Source organism: Haemaphysalis longicornis, unplaced genomic scaffold, assembly GCF_048455015.1.
Source record: "Haemaphysalis longicornis isolate Haplotype H1 unplaced genomic scaffold, Haemaphysalis longicornis Haplotype H1 scaffold_8, whole genome shotgun sequence".
Classification (NCBI taxonomy): domain Eukaryota; kingdom Metazoa; phylum Arthropoda; class Arachnida; order Ixodida; family Ixodidae; genus Haemaphysalis; species Haemaphysalis longicornis.
Window position 1 is genome coordinate 128,171,710 of NW_027526445.1, and position 18,822 is coordinate 128,190,531.

At 47.4% G+C, this 18,822-nt stretch overlaps 1 protein-coding gene across 1 annotated transcript in view; it reads left to right on the plus strand.

Moving 5' to 3' along the window:
- Nucleotides 1-910: 910 nt before the first annotated feature.
- Nucleotides 911-18,822, plus strand: part of Task6 (TWIK-related acid-sensitive K[+] channel 6) — an 89,689-nt gene continuing 71,777 nt past the window's right edge. The window contains exon 1 of the mRNA XM_077680298.1: nt 911-1,331. Coding sequence (XP_077536424.1) covers nt 1,049-1,331 — 283 coding nt within the window. The 5' untranslated portion in view covers nt 911-1,048. The remainder of the gene's footprint in view (nt 1,332-18,822) is intronic.

Consider the following 18,822-nt stretch of genomic DNA (forward strand, 5'->3'; position numbering starts at 1 on the left):
GATAACAGGCGGGGGTATTGCGCCCAATATAGGCTAGTCCCAGTTGGAAGCCGATGAGGCAACGCGTGGTTTATAGGGGAAAGTTGTAAAGCTATTGCAACTGCAGGGCTAAAACCTCAGATCGGTGCCTTACAATGGTGGCGACATTGTAGGTATAGTTCCATCACTGGACGGCTCCAGCAACGTGGGGATAGATGCAATCATTAGTTTGCGTTACCTGTGCACATGTGCCACAATTTTTTTTTCTCCAAAGTGAAAGGGAAGTTCTAGGTATAAGCAAGCACATCAGTTCGTGCAAACTAAGCTGTGTCATCTCCACAGAGATACATTGGTGCTTCATTGTGTGCTCGCGACGAACCTGCCGAATGAAGTTGGATTGGCTGCGAGGGGACATCCGCTCCCCTTCCACCTCGACGCAGGATTAGGTGAGAAGCTAAAACCCCGACCCGTGCAAAAGAATTGCCGGAGAGGCCCAGCAAAACTGCGCAGCCCAGTGGAACTGTTTCGCTCAAAAATAGAAACCGGGTCCCGGTAAACTGGTTCGCCGCGTCACGGGTCAGCACCGCTGTTTCTCCCAAGCGGAGACTCGACAAAGGCGAAAGAAACCCCTGACCAGGAATTGGGGGAGGGGAAGGGTTTGAGGGCGGAGGGGACGGCAAACCCCGGGCCCCGACCTTGACGTCATCGAGCCACGTGACGGGCCACGTCACGGCGCGCAATCGATTGATTGTGTGGCGGAATAGAGTCAGGGCGAAGTACGAGAAGGGTTTGTTGGGCAACGAGGGAGTGGGGAATGCAGGGGAACGCAGGGGAGAGACGGGAGAGTTGGGAAAAACGGCGCGTGCCTCGACGTCTGCTTGACCGCAGCGCCCCGTGCGGCCGGCGCTGCGTCCACAGTGCGCGGCGGCGGGAGTGCCGAGAGACGGCCGGCGTCCGGAGGGGGCGGTTTTTAGGCCTAGCGTGCCGCGTCATGCCCGACGGCGGCGCAGCGCCAGGATGCGCCGGCTCGCCCAGGTAACGCTGAGCGCCGCGCCGGCGCCGCGCTGCCATGAAGCGGCAAAACGTGCGCACCCTGTCGCTTATCGTGTGCACATTCACGTACCTGCTTGTCGGCGCGGCCATCTTCGACGCGCTCGAGTCGGACCACGAGGGCAAGCAGCACAAGACGCTCACCTACATCGAGGACATGCTCGTGCGCAAGTACAACATGAGCGCCGACGACCGCAAGATATGGCAGACGGTCGTCATCAAAATGGTGCCGCACCGCGCGGGCACCCAGTGGAAGTTCACGGGCGCCTTCTACTTCGCCACCACCGTGCTCACCACCATCGGTGAGTGTGTCGTGCGGCGGGTGGGCGGCCGGCCGAGGCGAGCGCGTGGGATGCAGGTCGCACAGCGCGCATGGTTCAAGTGCCTCGCTCTTGCCCTCCTAGCGGGGCGAGACGTGTTAGTTCAATCGCTGTTCGGCCGATAACGGCCACGGCAGGGTCGAGGCAAACGCTTCTATAGCGTAAAAAATCTTGCGTGAATGAATGAAAGGCTGCTGTCAGTTTCACTCAACAGGTCTGCGGTTGTGACGCTGGAGTTTTATCGGTTGCCGTGCTAGGGAGTCTCTCTTCCCCAAGGGAGTGACGTGTAAGGTCGAACGCTCGTTTGTTTTGAACGTAGATTACCTGTAACTAATCGCCATGTCGCTTACCCGCCCAATTAACGGCGGACAAAAATGCCCGCACTAATTGAATAGATGACACGAAATGCCCAGTTTCAGTAACGGATATTTGTCACGGCTGTCTTGCCAGTTACATCGCGTACAGTTGCTGCTGAAGGCTTATGTTGGCTTTAGTAACACGGGTACTTTTCTGATCATTATGTCTCCTTTTTCACGTCCTCCTAGTAATAAAAGCTTGTACAATGCTACACGTGATTTAACCTTTCAGCTTTATCGCCACTTCTACGCTTCGATGCGGCACGCTACTTGCGAACATGAAGGCTCTGCGCTAGTAATGCTGCGCTTCATTCGGCCATATACCATCGCAAATGCTTTCACAATATAGCTGTTCTTACAATTTGCAAGGTACCTTGCTTTTCTTAGTTCTTTTTTACCTAAACATTTTTTTTTTATATTCAGCACTCATAGTGATGCCATTGAATTTTTGTATACCAGAAAACATTCATATAAACCTGTATGCATAAACATTTTCGCCGAGTAAGTAAAGTCAATATACTTGACACGTGGCCGCAGAACGACTTGTAATAATGGAGCGAAAAAAATTAAGCACCGAAATGCACTACAGCCGCAGCATCACGTCAGTACGGCGGCTAATAAACAACGTTCATTAATGCGTCGCTCGCCTGATCTCCAGCCGATCCATGGAGCATTTGGATACTCACAAATGAAGGTAAGAGCAAACTTCGAACCTGCTAATCGATGCAGGAAATGTAACGTTTTTGAACTGACACTTTCAAGCACATAACATCGTTGAAGGGAATGCCCTGCGTTACCAATCTGCTGAACGGTTTGTTGTCGATACATGGTTTGAAGCGGAATGCAGTGTTCATGTAAAAGAAACAAGGTTCATAGGACGAACAAGAACCGGACTGTTTTGAGCAAAAAAGAAAAAAAAAAGCAATACAGTCGGGTAGATACAGACGGGGCATAATTTATTGCTGGAATAACGGTACAGACATGGTTTTTCAGGGTTAACAATGAAGTATGAAAACCAGCATGAGTTCTAGTCCAGCTCAGTATGAGTTCTATTTGCAGAGAACTATAGTCGGGAACAAGTTAAGAACGGCAGTAGCTCATGTACGGTATCACTCCGCCTGAGCGACGGACCCGGATGTCAACGGGCGCGCGAATTTTGAAAGGCGATTGCTATGAATGCGTGATGTCGTCTGCCTTTTCTCAAGTAGTTTGTTTGTCGTCGCTGCAGTAGTTTATAATCATATGAAGGCCAAAAAATCACGGAAACGGCTCGTGCCATGTTCAAAATCTTCCCAGTAACGCACTACTTGCGCCGCGCGGAGTAACATCCGGCTGCGGTGGTGAGGCACAGCGGCAACTTGCGTTGTCGTTCTTAACTTATATCCGAGTATAGTTATGCTCGCATGAGAACGACCGGCCGTTAGCTGGATTGATAAGGTGGAGGTAGGGGGAACGTGAGAAGCCTTACGCTCTCGCAAAGGCAATCAATTGTTATTTAATTAGTTTTCAGTGAAAATGCTAATTTTGTGAGGGGGAAGTCGAGCTACCTCAATACTCAAGGGGACCAAACTAATCATGTAAGTTGGCTTTCCCACAGGACGACTCGGTGAGTGGCGTAGCACGCTTTACAGGCAAAAGAGAGGATTGTATTTATGGCGTAGAGCGAACGCGAAAGTGTCGGTCATGCTGTCTGCGGCAAATTATGAAACGGGACTCACAACTCTGCTCCCACTGTCATCTGAAGCCCAAAACAAATTAAGGGAGACACTTCAGGAGGCTTACGTGTCGGACTGCGAAGGCGTTACCTTTCATTTCATATTGTGCGATCACCAGTGTTCAGTGGCGGGTCCCTCGTTATAATGTCCTTTTCTGTAGGCCTCCAATCTGGCGATTGTGTCCATTAATATAAAGGGCCATTAAAATCACCATGTTTTTTTTAACACGATAGTCTTTCCTAGGCTACTTAAATGCAGAAATTTTGGTCTGTCTGTCTGTCTGTGACTCGATTCAGCCATCCGGTCAAACTGAAACAAAACCTGCGTAATAGCATTTAATGCCACAGCCAAGTATAAACGTCTAATTCCGGTGGCAATGTTTCTACTTGTCAACATTGTTGAACAAGGACAAGACATTACGCAAATATAATGCATTGATTGATTGATTTTTAGGGTTTAACGCGCCGACGCAACGCAGGCGATGAGGCGCGCCGTAGTGGAGGGCTCCGGGTTAATTTTGACCACCTGGGGAGCAAATATAATGCAGCAAATCAATACACAAGTGATATTTGCAGTGTTCCTTTATTTAAAAAAATCATGGATGCTTGGTTTCCGCGATAGCAAATGAAATACTACATGAACGGCAGAAAACCGTCGCCTGCTGTTGCCCGCGCTGCCTACTGCCGGCATTTAAGAAATCAAGCGACAATAGCGACGAAAGTTTCCATTTGATAAAATCCACGTTCCGCTTGGAACGCTCGTGGAGTAGGGAACGTGGTTCTATCAACGTTGTAGTAGGGTGCCTCAATTCACGCGCGTCTCCTCCGTACGGCTGCGCTGGCATCGAGTCTCCCGACTTGGAGCACTGGAACGCGGTAAATTTAAATTGACTTGAGCAAGATATACTTCTAGCGATACGTCTAGCTAGATACGTCTAGCGTGTTATCCTGGGAGGAACGAGACGGGAGAGGGACAGTATGAGAGGTGAGCGGGAAAGAGAAGGAGGCATTGACTTGGCAGGGGCGCCAGTCGACTATCGTCTTTCGTCGACATTTGCAACAAAAGGAGCAGATACGCGGCCGCTTTCTTTTCGTTTTCTTCCCCTTTTTTGGTACTCGCGCGTACCGACTGGGGAGGGCTGTTTTCTCCTGCGCCCTTGATCCTTTGCTACTTGTGTAATTGGCATGCTCAGTTTGCTCCTGTGGGCCTCAATACATGCCTCTAACACGCATTCCTAGGTCGAAGGCCACAACTCATTCACTAGGTCTAACTTTTGTTCTCTGAAGCCAAGGCACGACGACGGTGCGGGGGACCGCGTAGGACTCGTATTCCGTAGGACCTGGATTCGAATCCGAGACCCACGTAATTTTATTCCCGTTGTTTGTGTTATGATAGCGCCGTAGGTCATTTTTTCGATTTTTCGGACTTTATGTAGGTCACGCCGATGCCGGACGACCTGTTTTTGCTTAATGGATCAGTTAATGCGTTCTCGTGAATAGCGAAAACAATAGAATTGCAGAGTGGAGATTTGGAGATGTAAACGCAAGTTTCTAGATTTTGGTTCGAAGATGTTTGACTAATGGGGTAATTCGAGTGCATTTGTCGAATGCTATAGTCATAACGTTCTCGTGAAAGTGTTAAGCCACGTCCTAGTAAAGTTGCCTCGCTTGGCTTGACCATTTATTTTACGAATTCCTGAATGTTCTTAATTAGGTTTTAGTCCTTCCTATTTTGTCTTATTTCTCCAGGCCAATTGTTTCAATCAAATCATGTAGTTTTCCACGTGAGAAATGATTAAGGAGAGCTGTCAGGAACGCTGAAATCCTTGGTCGGAATGATTATGTTTAAGGAGAAAATTTAAAAGGTACTAGTGTGTCGGTAGCAATAAAAAAAAGTTTTGGTAGCGATTGTGAGGCAACAAAAACGTACGACAGCCATTATTGCTTCTGTGTTGCCTAATCGCAGGTAGCTTGAAAGGGCCTTAAAAACAAAAGGTGTGTGGACAGGAAACATTTTCGCCCTTAGGCAAAATCCGCTAAAATATTTCTTTCGTGTGATGAACGATAATTTCACGGCGTTTGCTGTATTTCATTGTTAGTTTATGGAGCGCGAACGGTGCTGCGACTACCTCGTTGCAAAGCAGAACATAAGATCTCTTGACTAGCTTACTCTTGCTGATTACTCCAGAATTTCGGTCACTCTCTAGTTGTCGGCGTTTGTTTCCATTTTACTAAACTAATTGTGGAAGAATTATTTCTTCAGCGATCTAAAAAGGGGATGAAAAAATTTGAATTGTAACAGGATATTATAACCAGTGTGGCGTAAGTTAACTTGCAAAAATGCAACGGTGTACTATACGGGAAGAAATGACGAAAAAAGCAAAAATTTATGACGGTTACATTAGTCCGAAAAGAAGGATGAATAAACATTTATTCCTCCTGCTTTGCGCACTAAGGGAACGGATATTACCAATTGTAAACATTCTTACCTTTATTGAAACCGACGTTAGTTTACTAAAGAAAGGATGCTTGAACTTGATGTTTAAGGAAAGTTAAATACACTCAAGCTTATGAATATGCTTGTTATAAACGCTTCAATAACTCGGCCCAAGCTCTGAGGCGGCGGGTAAGTTTAGGGCTAGTTCGGGCGAAACACTTGCTACGATGTTTCTGTAACATCAATTTGAACTGTGAGGAAGAAGAACACAAAATTTGTCCCCAACCCGACAGCGAAGCCGAAGTGTCAAGCGTGCCATCATTGCGCGACTGACTCCGCTAGACCCAGTTCACGTCTGTAAACAATAGGAGGAAGAGAAAACACTGGGCCTTCGTCGAACGAAATGTGTACAGTTTTGACCAGAATTGCAGCCCCCGTCTATTCCTCAGCTCACGGGGTTGTTGTGAAGATATTCTTGTTTTATTAACACTTGTTTTTGTTACGGTGCTTACTTGTGCTTTTTCTGTGCCTTCGTTTTTAGCGCGAAAACGCTGCTGTCCCTCCTCTCTGTATTTCGCAGATGTAAACGAAGCCTTAGCAGCAGCGTGATCGTTGCTACCAGTATATTATCTCTATGGTTGCTACGGAGTCAGCTAGCGGTAGGATAGGAGCAGAGTTACTTGATATAGGAGTTGCGAAACTTCCCATAGGCCCCATGCATCAAAAGGTGGCCCCACGATTGGTCCACTGCTTTGGATGATGATGATGACGATGATGTAGTGGCTTGACCCTTTGTAGCGGGTGGACACCTAATGGGTGTCCCATCCGGTATTACAAAAAAAAAAAGAACCGTTCACACACACAGGGGGGCATGAAAACACAAGAAAGTTATCGGAAAGTTGTTTCACGGTGAGCGCACGGTGCTCCACGCGATTGCGCACGCACACATCAGTTGGCGGGGGGAGCACAGAAACAGAAGAAAGTCATCGACAGAAGAGGTTACACAGTGAACGCACGGTGATCCACACTCGAATGCACCCACACACACACTGTTGTCGAAGAGTTTTTTTTCCCCGCACAGTGGCGCCATCTATTGGTTACAAAATAAACCATGGGCGAAAAATGGTATTTGGGCGACGACCTTGGCGAAAAATGGTATTTGGGTGCCTACGTAAATTTTTAGTGCCGAAGAAGCCGAAGGTGTTTACCCACGCAAATGTTTTATAGGCATTCGAACCAAGATAAGTAGCAAATTGCGTCTATGTGTTCAACAAGATGCGTTCTCACCTGCCATTGTCGTCTGCTGCGCGTCATCTGCCTGCGTTCCTCCGGCGGCACAAAAAAAAAGTTGAAATTTGCTGCGACTGCTTTACGCAAGCTTTAAAGGAATATTTAGAGCCACTTGATCAGCATCTGGATTAGTGTTGGTATTCAGTATGATGTCGGTCGAGAGAGAACTGTAAATTTAGTACGTCAGGTCGGACCTATGTTGTGCCGGAGTGGCCGCGCAAGCGCAAACCGGTCGAGGCAGTTGCGCAGACGCAGAAACTATCGCAACAAAAAGCCGCACTTGAATAAACAATGAATAACTTTGGAAAGTACGAAAATAAAAAAAATATGCACCTTTTAAAATAAAGTTTAACGTCAAATTGTCAGTTTGAATAATGACTGTGCTTTTTGGATAGTGCGTGCGGTGGCCGCGGTGGCGCCACCGTACGTACGATCCAAAGCAGGGGGAGTCCAGGTGCGGGCCGTTTTTTGAGGCGGAGTGTCGCAACTGCCCCCATCGAAGAGCTCTGCGATGGAGGGGGGCGAGGGTATGCGGGGGCTGTAATTAGGCCGAAGGTCAAAGGGTATGCGCAGCTTAACGTACTATGAGTATGACGTTGCTTGGTAGGTGAACTCAAGTGTAGTCTTAACAGGGGTGATTGGCCAAGGCTTTTTTAATCATTGTAACGAAGAGAAAACAGAAAATGCATAAGGAAAAAGTGTGTTGGAGTGTCCAAGCCCACATTTTAAGCCACACAAGTGTAGATGTCTTCGGCAGTTCGAATGGTGCTCGCCCACATAAGCACATACGCACAAAGGTGTTTGGTACAATGCTCTATAAAACGGCTAATCAACTCAATAATTTCAGCCAGTCAAAAAAGGCAACCGATCAAGCGCAAGCACTAGGAGGATCGCCCATTACGGTTACACTGGATCATGTATGCGCGCGTACTTGGAAAATGTGTGCGCCTGGGTAAGCGTTACATACTCACACATTAGAGCATTCCCGCTTCGGTGCCCAGGGCAATGCTTTGTAAGATGGTATGCATGTATCTATCGCACAAAATTTTGGTGTTTGCGCAGCCAAGCCGCGTGTCTTTCCTTTTTGCCTGAAGATGGAACCAACGCCATAGCCACCGCGCCTGCTCCTAACGCTGCGGTGTGAAGTTGTTTCGTATAGGGGAGGAGATTGATTGATTGATGGTGGGGTTTAACGCACCGACACTACACAGGCGATGAGGCGGGCCGTAGTGGAGGGCTCTGGATTAATTTTGACCACCTAGGGATCTTTAGCGTACACCGAAATCTCGAGCACACGGGCGTTTTAGCTTTTGGCCTCCATCAGAAGAGCGGCAAAAAGCGCAAAGGCTCATGGGTACGTCGTCTGCTCCAGTTCCTTCCGGTTCGAGATCTCGCCTGGCCTCCCGTACGCCGGCGGCTTTCACGCGCGTGTGTGCGTGTTGTTTATTTGTCACAGGGTGCTTACCTTTCAGAGGAGTCCCTTGTAGGATTCATCGTTGTTATTCATTGAATGTGCGATGCATGAGCGTTTTTTTTTTTTCGGTGGAAACAGATAAACAACAAGCACACGCGCGCATGAAAGCCGCCGGCCTACGGGAGGCCAGGAGATCTCTCGAAACTGAAGTGGCTGTGCTCCGCGGGAGCAGACAATGTACCCATGAGCCTTTGCACTTTTTACCGGTCACCTATAGCGCCCACGTCCTTGGGCCCAGCAGCGCAACGCCAGAGCCACTGAGCCACCGCGGCACGTAGGGGAGGAGATGTGCATCCCAGGAGAAAGCGCAGTGGGGTACCTGGAAAACCTCGCCCCGCAGCCGGTGCTTTGTCCATTGCATATAAGCTTTAGCAATCCGAAAGCTCACTTGTGGGGCGAATAATTTGCGACTGTGATCAAGCCTGTCGAGCGAGCGCTAGCGGTTTATAACAGAATGGCCGCGGTTTCGTGAGGCACCGCTCATTAATGTGCGCGAACATCGCAGCAAGGGTACGTCAGGCATTGGCGCAGAATGACAGGTTTCTGCCATTACTTTAAAAAATTACCTAAATCCTAGTTCGTTTGCAGCGTAGTACCTCGCACAGCGCTCGTGTTTTGTTATCAAGCTTGCTCAGTAGGACTTGAGTACACATATTGTGACTACCACTTTTTTTTTTGTTCTTCATTTGCTTTTCATTTTTTCTACGTTTTCATTCCGCTCTTTTCGCACTGCATTCCATTTTTTTTCCTAATGATAAAGATGTGTGAGTCATGGCATGGCAGTTATACTGCAGGGAAGCAAACAGATACGGTGAGATTTTGTTCAGGGGGGCAAGTAGGGAAATCGAGTGGCAGACATTCAGACAGCAATGTACGCGTTTAGGCAGTCCAAGAAGGATTATCGTCCTTATGGAAGACTTTTGATCCAGTGGTGGTGATTCTCTCTTAGACGCGGAGAGGCTTGTATTCGGTCTTTAAACTTTCGAAGTGTCAAAGATTACTTGTTGGTGATATTTATGACGAGGTGCATTGGCACAAGTGCCGGGCACACGGCGGCGGACGCACGTCCAGAGAGAGAGAGAATAGTCTTTAATGATACTGGTGAGGTTAGCCTGGCCAAAGCGCCTAGCTTGCTACACCAGATGAGCACAAAAGCTCTACTGTCTTTCCTGCGAAGCACAGGATTTGATCGGACGCACGTCCACTCGCAGACGGCTACACACACTGACAGACAAAAAGTACCCCCTGCAATATTCAGTTGACAGCTGTCGCTAAAATATAACTTGTCTTCGTTAAGTGAGTAATTCAGATAACCACTACACGAATAGCGAAATAGCTCGACACGTGTTTCGTGTGGTTGTGTGCCGTATATGATTTGTTAGAACCTGTATGACTGATGCAACACAGACCTGTATTTGCTAAAACCTGCATTTGTCGGACCTGTTAGGAGCCGTACATACTTTTCACAGGCGTGTCTTGCATTTTTGCGGTAGCCTAATTTCGCTACGCTATTCGCGGGAGCACTTGTCAGTATTATTATGACAGCCGTTTGAAATAAGGGTATATAATCTCTTGAAATAAGTACACTAAGGATGTCTTCTTTAAGAGTAGGAGACGACGAAGCTATACGGTTGGCTATGACTAGGTGAAGTTTGTTTACAGTTGCTATGATTTGCCGAAAGTTGTTAAGGGTCCATCCATTTCTCTTTTCTTCGTAAGGTCTTTGCGCTAACCACGCATAGGTTATGACCAGCTTATTCACTGCTATCATTTCCATGTCCGTCCGCATTCGTAAGCCCTTAACCAAATCTAGATATGCTGGAAAAATCATACTGCACAACGCCGCTAAGGCGGCTCTATTGCACATACGCAGAGTTTCATTATGTTGTCATAGCTCGTAAAGTCTACCCAATTAGAAATCCCTGTCGGCTGTCAATAAGTGAGCTCCTGCGGGAAAAGTAGGGTCATAGAAGAGGGGTGTAACTCATATCTTATTGGAACTATGGCGAAGCGAGTTATATGGCGTTAATTGGACTGCTCAAACGATTGCATAACCGTGGGAAGCCGTCGCTCCTAGGCCAATGCAGTAGCATCACAAAGCCACTGTGAAAGGCACAGGCGCATATTTCTCTGCTAAAATAAAACTGTAGTCCTTGCAAGATACCGTATTTTCGCGCGTATAACCCGCCCCTGCATATAACCCGCACCCCCACTTTGATCCCGCCGGAAAAGAAAAAAATCATCGCGTATTTCCTGCACACTTGATACGGGAAGGGTTACCAAAGCTACTGCTCAAGCAACACATCACATATTATGTATACAGAAAAGGCGTATATTTGCCGAGTAGAATACACTGACTGCAAGGCGAATGTCACAATTCAATAATAAAATTCAGTTGTTAGAGTGCGCTCGTCCTTGTTTCTTCTTCCTTGTCCTTGTATGTTTTGCGCAATCGCTGCCATGGAAGGCTTAGCCACTATTACGGCGTAGGAGCTTTAAGGCACAACGCGCATTGTCGTGAAGCTGAACTAAAGGAAGAACCCCGCGTATTATCCGCACCCCTACTTTACCACTAAAATTTTCGCATTTTTGGTGAGGGTTACAAGGGCGAAAATACGGTAGTTAAAAGAGCCATAAAGATAAAAATATCAAACCATCTTCCCGTAGGGGAACCCTGAGTAGTATGCGAAGCAGCCATGGGGTCGACTGAAGTTTCCATTAGTTTTCAGTTCGTCGTTTCCGTTGACGTTCAGCTTCGCGTGCCTTCGTTGTATCAGTAGCTTCTTGACTTAGTTTGAATGAGTGAAGGACACAAGGCGCGTTCGTAGCACATGCTCCCGTCTTAAAGGACTTTCCACTGAACCCCCATGGAATACGGTTTTTATGTATAGAGAGAGAGGATGAGGTGCCGTACGATCTCGTCATGTTGTTGGACCTGCACAGTATTTGGCGGTCGCGCATGGCATGGCTCAACTGTGATGTATAGACGCGCGGCCGACGCGACAATATTTCCGCGAAACTGTTTCCAAGTTCATTGAAATTCGGAGAGCGAAGTTTTCTGTTCCTGAGTGGTTGCCAAGGGTGGAACCCCTCGCCATGCTTAGGGAATTTTAAATGACAACGCCAGTCCACCATGGCATGGAAGCCTTTTTGTAGATTGTGTGTTTTCTGTAGTACCTTTATGTTGTGTTGCACTGTCGAAGACCGGCAATAAAGAAAAAAGAGTTTGTAGCGCAGTGGGAAGAGCGCCGCGTACCTCCCTTGCGGCCCAAGAGTCGTGGGATCGAAACCGGGCGCCGTCTAACTATTTCCATTTCTTTTTATAGTGGACTGCGCTGGCGTGAACCCAAACGCTGACGGGGCTGAAGAGACGCGCATGGGCAGTAGAGTGTGGACGGCGGACAACGACAACGAGGGAGGGAGGGACACAGCCCCGAGCATGAGATGCTCCGCATCTAAAACAAGTTCGGGTTACTAAAGAAAATTACACCATCTTCCCGTAGGGGAAACCTGAGTAGAATGCGAAGCAGCCATGGGGTCGACTAAAGGTCCCATTAGTTTTCAGTTAGTCTTTTCCGTTGACGTTCAGCTTCGCGTGCCTTCGTTGTATCAGTAGCTTGTTGACGTAGTTTGAGTGAGTGAAGGACATAAGGCGCCTTCGCAGCACAAGCTCTCGTCTCGGTTTGTAGCGCAGTGTGAAGAGCTTTGTCCTAACAACTTCAATACCGATCTTATCGCCAACTTCAAACAAATAATCGAGAGATCAAGAAAAACACATTCAACAATGGCGACTCCATAGCCACTTTCCGGCACTTTTCCTATGACGTCGCGTGATCTTGTTTGCTCGATTGGCGGCCACTTATGTAAGTCACCGCCAGAAAACATGACTGGGAGATTGTAGTGCGGCCGCTTGATCGTTTCGCTTGAATGCTAACGCGCTGTTAACACACTAATAAAAACGTCTTTAGTGCCAGTTCACAATACATCACTCCTGCCGATGTTACGTCACTATGGCGTGAAATTTGCAAGCTGTTTAATATTTCTAGCATTTTTTTTTCGGTTAAAAACTGCTTTCGCTGCTAGAACGGAGCTGAGTGCGCTGCCAAAGTGTAGTAATTTCAAAAAGAGCGAAGTTGTATTTTGTTTTTATGGCCCCTTCAACCATTTAAATTACGTTTAACTAAGTTAGTCACGTATGCGCACGTGGTCCTCGTCACAGGTGGGCAACAGGAACAACTGAAATTAGCTGAAGTGACCAAAATCACACGCCATGGTATCAACCAGGGCCAAATCTGAAGCAATTTAGGAGAGAGAACGCATCCATGCGGATGCAATAACCTGTCCATGTTACCGTGTTTCTCAAAAGGAGAACAAACGCCCGGAGAAGTTCGTTGCGGTGCTTTTATCTCCAAAGGTCCGAGAATACCATGCGGACAGGGAAGCAAGTATTTATGTAGTTTAGAAAAATGGCCTAACGACGCAATATATGGTTTAGCGAATGATCGGCCTAGACCACCAATAAACGACAAGGGGAGCACGTGATTCATTTTGAGACATAGATTCGATCCCGAGAAAGAACAACAGTTTGCTCTCTTGTTCGTAATTTCTGGCAGGGAAAGCACCCTCGACCCCTACCACCGCTTCACCGCTTCTTTTTCTATTGATTGGAAGTGCCGCTTAATGATTGCCCCGTCTACGACTGCCCTTCAATGCAACCATTCCGTCGGCGAGTGCGGCAAGAAAAGAGCCGAGACAGCAAAGTCGTAAGAGATGTCGCGACCGAGGTTAGAATAAGAGTCCCTCCCTTTTTTTTTCTCCCTTCTTTTCTTTTTCCTTTTTTTTTTTTTTTGTCGCGCCGCAACTCGCCCTCACGCCAGCTGTATCGCCGCCGTCTCTGCCCGCCGCGTACAGCAGAATATTGCGCAGGTATTTCGTCGCCGAGCAATATCGAGCGGTGTCCACGCCGCCGGCCTCGTTGATTTCTGCGCGCTCGGCTCGGCTAGCCTGCAGGCTGTCACAGTCGCCTGTCGCGGCCGTCACGGTTGAGTGCTCAGCGGATCTTCTGCAAAGGCGCATCATTAGATGAACGCGGTGCCGCGCGGAACTTTGGGCGACTGCTGCTGAGAAGCCGCGTCTGCGAGGTTCGGTCTCCCGTCTGTAAAGGCGTCTGTGGCTTCAACGTAGGTGGCGGGAGGAAAACGAAGTTAGATACCCGGAACATTTGTGCAATTTAAAAATTAGCGGTTTGTCTTCTTGCTTCACTGCAACTTTCGGCGAAAGAAGATAGCGTTTGGTCCACCACTGCCGGCTGACGGCCGATTCGTGACGTATACGGGCATGCACTAGTTCATGACCTACGGGCTTAATAACCATCGTGCACCAATAAGAAACGTTTCCTAAATACTTGAAAGTGTTCCTAATGGCCTAGTTTACTTCTTGTAGAAATATATCCCTTCTTCACTTAAATAAAAAAAAAAATCAAGAAATGCATTTTGGTTTATCTATTTTTCGCTAGATGGCGCTAGCTGTCTAGCAGTTTAATTTTTTTTTTATTTCGGTACACAAGTAACATATCTCTGGGATAAGCAATCTAGGCCGGTGAGAACATTGATATGTATTTGTAAAGCTTATCGCATTGGTTCACTGTGGTTAGTAAGACCGTGGGTCATGATGTATACTCCCTATAGGAATGTTAACAGGTGAGTCCCTCTTAAAAGGTCCGCGAAGATAAAATATAAAGATAAAGTTACGATAAAGCGAAGATAAAGTTTAGCAAGCGAAGATAAAGTAAAAAAAAACAAGCATTTGGTAACACACTCAGCTCCTTTCCAGCCATGAAATATGTTTCCTAACTGAACAACAACAACAACAACAAAAAGACACGAGAAATGCGCTACGTTGACGTAATATAGGTCAGCACTAAGAACGCAGTTAAACGTGTGTTAACTGCGATTTAGCATTCAAGTGATGCGATAAAAGAGAACTAGAGGAACCACTACGATCGACCAGTGATCTTTCTCGGCGGTTGATCAGGTCGGCAGCCCCCAATCGCACAAGCAAGATTCGATGGCGGCACTGAGAAATCGGCGGAAAATGGGAAGTCGTCACTGCTTCACCCGTTTCCCTTGTTATCGTTATTATAAAATTGTTATCGTTGTTATCGGGACAAAGTAGTCTTTTTAAAGGGACTCTGCAACACTTCCGATGAACACTTTCGCTCGTTCCTTCGCGTCTTTGAAGCACTGCGACAGCTATATAGTTATCATCAGCACGGAGAGGCACTGCGTGATTTTGCTCGTCGCACCAGATATGCCTTTCGTTTCTGCTTAACTTTGTGGCCTTCTTTTTAAAGTGGCCATTGAATGCGTTCATTGCTGAAGCCGAAAGGAAGCCGGCCAATAGCCGCTACACCGCTCTAATGACGTCATTCCAGCGATGGAAGAACGCAAAAACCGGGAAAGGGCGAAAAATCTTCTGAGCAAGTTTTAGGTTATCTAATCGCATGGAGCAGTAAGTTCTGGCTGAGGTACTTCGCGACCCCCTATTCTAAGCACTGGAGGTGTTTGTTAAGTACGTTCTGCTAGTATTTAAGATTTCGAAAAAAAAAGGATTGCCGGGTCCCTTTAATGAACCAAACTTGTGTTTTGTCGCCGTGGCCCCTTTATTTGCGTATTCGATTTCGTACTTTGCAGATTATCTGACAATTTAAATTTAGTTCCAGCTTCTTGCTCAAGTCGACACAAATGCAAAAGAACGGCAGCGCCATCTGCAAACTTGTCAGGGTATGGGCGACGCAGATTCGGTAACCATTACGAGTAACTATAGCTGGTCACCCACAACAAGTCGCCCGCCGTTTTGACTCGCTGGTGACCCGTGCGTCACTGCTCGGTCAGACGCACTGACAAGTCGGCCAGCCCCAGTGACATTCCACGAACTGCTGAAACCTATTTTCTGGCTTCTTCGGGTGACAGACAGACAGACAGACAGACAGACAGACAGACAGACAGACAGACAGACAGACAGACAGACAGACAGACCATAATGCCTGCGTTTGCCCAGCCAAAGCAACACTACCACCTTTAAAATTCGGGTTGAAACTTCGGTTTCGGGACATTTTCTACCATTTTAGAATTGATGGCGGACGGTATATATGCGTGAATATACGAGCATGCGCGCACTCTCGTGTGAGTTATCCGCTGCTCACTAACCTGAACAGCAGGTGAGGACAGATTACTTTCTCTCTCTCACGAGGAGAAGAGGAATATCGCTTCTCAAGAGCGACAACACTCTGTCATTCGGCATCGCGCCGTCACATATTTGTAATACGCTGCTAAACGCTGTGCAAGTGTTGTCTTGTAATTATACAAGAAACAGACAGTTACAGTTCGGAGAGTATGTGTTGTGTATTCAGGCGACACGTGTACAGTCGCAGCAAAGAAATTGTCCCACCAATCTTGCGTACGCGGGAGGCAGTTTAATATTTGGCACCTTTTCCTTTGTTACTTCCTTCCTTACCCTACATCAAGTAGCCATTTATGAAGAGACGTGAAACTTCGTTGTCGTCTTTTCTTCTTTTTGACGCGCAATTATTTTTCCCCGCTTTATACTCCTCCGCGGTATAGGCTATCGCAATAGCAGACGAGCTCCCTTTTCCACAAATACGACTTTCGTTTGTTGAGAACAACGCGGCGCTATTGGAGAGGTACGCAAGAAGTACCGCTGACGACGGCGTTACTGGTTCGCAACTTCCAAAGTTCTCTCCACGTCCAAAGTGAAAAACCGTGTTTCGTGTACTCGCGTTTCTCCCCTTTTCTCCATTTTTGCTTTTCGTAAGCGAACCGCCTCTCTACTTTTAGGCGCTTTTTTTTTTCGTTTTCGTCTTTCAATATCGCGTTTCAGCCGAGAGATGGGGACGTTATAAGACGGCGTTGTTGCTGCCGCGAGCGCCGTTGCTTTCCCCCGCTATTCAAACTTCGCGCGCCGGGTTCTGATAGAATAAACCTGAGTGCACAGACACGTCGTGTCGAGAAATTACAGTCGGTTGTACAGTATACGGTGCGATATAAAGCACCTGAGCCTCTGTGTGGGTCGTGCGTTCATTCTTCACTGGTGATGTGCGCATTCTTTTCAGTTTCGCGTTCTCCGACGCGAAGTGCATGAATTGAGTTGTCGCTGCCTGCTGGCTTCCCTAGGTAGGCATGACAATTCTTGAAACAAAAATAAACGAAGAGTACGTCTGGGTGATCGAAGTACCAGTACGGGTGAGTGTGGCGTGGGCGTGGTGACAACGGTAAAAAGAAATGGTTGAAGGCTGAAAATCTTCATACAGGATTTTTGGCAACATACTGGGATAAAGTATTATATTCGCGATTCAGGTTCAGATTATGCGGTTTAACTAGCGGAAGCTACCGCCTGGCTATGAGGTGCGCCGTAGTGAATGGCTCAGATTCATTTGGACCCCCCGGGGATCTTTAACGTGCGCGCAGGTCCAGAAACGCAGGCGTTTTCGCCTCCATCTAAAAATCGGCCACTGTGGCTGGGGTGGTACCCGCACCCCTGGGCTTAGCAGCACAACGCCTTAGCCACAGAGCCCCAACGTTGGGACGACAGTGAGTTAAATGATATTTTTGTATGGATACCCAAGATAAATCCTGTATGTATGAATCAAGCAAGCAATATCTGCATCCACACACGCTTCAACGCTTGATCCACGTCGCAATGACTACTCACCCACACACAAAAAAATCGATAGTTTTCGTGTGTGTGTGATCAAACATGCGTATTCGAATATTCGATATACATGCAACGCTACGTTGTTTAGGATCTTATAAGTTTTTTTTTTTTTACTTTAATGTCTCGCGGATGTCACCGAAGTTTCGTTCGCCTCTTCAGCGTGCCCATTCCATATCAGTTGCTGATGGCTTTCAGGAGCCAAACACGTCAACCGCGTTTAGTAATGCATCTGCCCCTTGCTACGAGTTAGTGAGGGAGTAAGTGAAACATTTACTAGATCAGAGTAAAAATAAGTAAAGAAACAAAACGGTGGGGGCCATTTTTCGGTCAAGAAAACCGCGAGCTGTCAACGCTGCGGCAAGAAATTTAATCCTTGTGCACACATTATACACGGTTCGCAATTAAGTTAAGCTGATATTACTGAGCGTTTACGCCGTGAACATGCAATAATACGCTCTTCAGTACTTTTACAGTACAGATTGTCCGAGCTAAGAAATGAACTGGCTGAAGATTTAAAGGAGAGGGGGACATTCAGCTGCAATGCTGCCTTGCCAGTACATCTTCGGGAAGTTTAGCAGTTGAAGAAAACTTTGTCCTGCTCCGATATTCGAACCGGGTACCGGCGCATACGTAGGGCAGTCGTTATAATCACTTTTTTAGAGTCCGTCAAACTGGTCGGAAAACTGCAGGTTTGGTTTTTTTTTTAATCGTAATCTGGTACTCTGCACAGGCTACAGAAGAAGTTGAGATGCTTTCCCCAAAAAATGGCAAGCCCCTGCTGATCTAAATGCCCATCTCGGATTAATCCGCAGCGAGCCATCTTTGCTCAGAGAAATTGGCCGCTACCTGCCGAAAAGCGGTCTCTTTTTAGAGCAGTCTGAGGCGAGCCTGAGAAACCCCCCAAGACGCCATCCGTGACTCAAGTCACGAAGGCGTGGTACCCAGCTATCCCCTTCCTATAATCCCTCACCCGCCTTAGGCTACTGGCCTCCTCGTTAACAAAGACAATCAATCAATCAATCAATCAATCAATCAATCAATCAATCAATCAATCAATCAATCAATCAATCAATCAATCAATCAATCAATCAACCAATCAATCAATCAATCAATTAGACACGAGACCGCGATGACTTAGTGACCAAGTTATTGTGCTGCTCTGAACTTAAGAACGCGGGTTTTTATCCCGGCCGTTGCGGCCGTTTTTCCGATCGACGTGTTGCGATTGCCAAGGAGAGACGGGCAGGACACGTCCGAACGTTACCGCGTCGTGAACCCAATCAAGAGTCCACGTTTATTTTCCGCTCGTGGCTGGCCTGGTCAGCACTCACCTGTGGTGGCTCAGCCTATGCACTATCGACCTTGAAGGTTGTCCGGTTGCGGTGGCGGACGATTGCACAACCGGTAAAACGCTTGTCTCTAACAGCGAGTTCAACTTCAACTCGCTATACCTGGAAAGTGCCGAACCA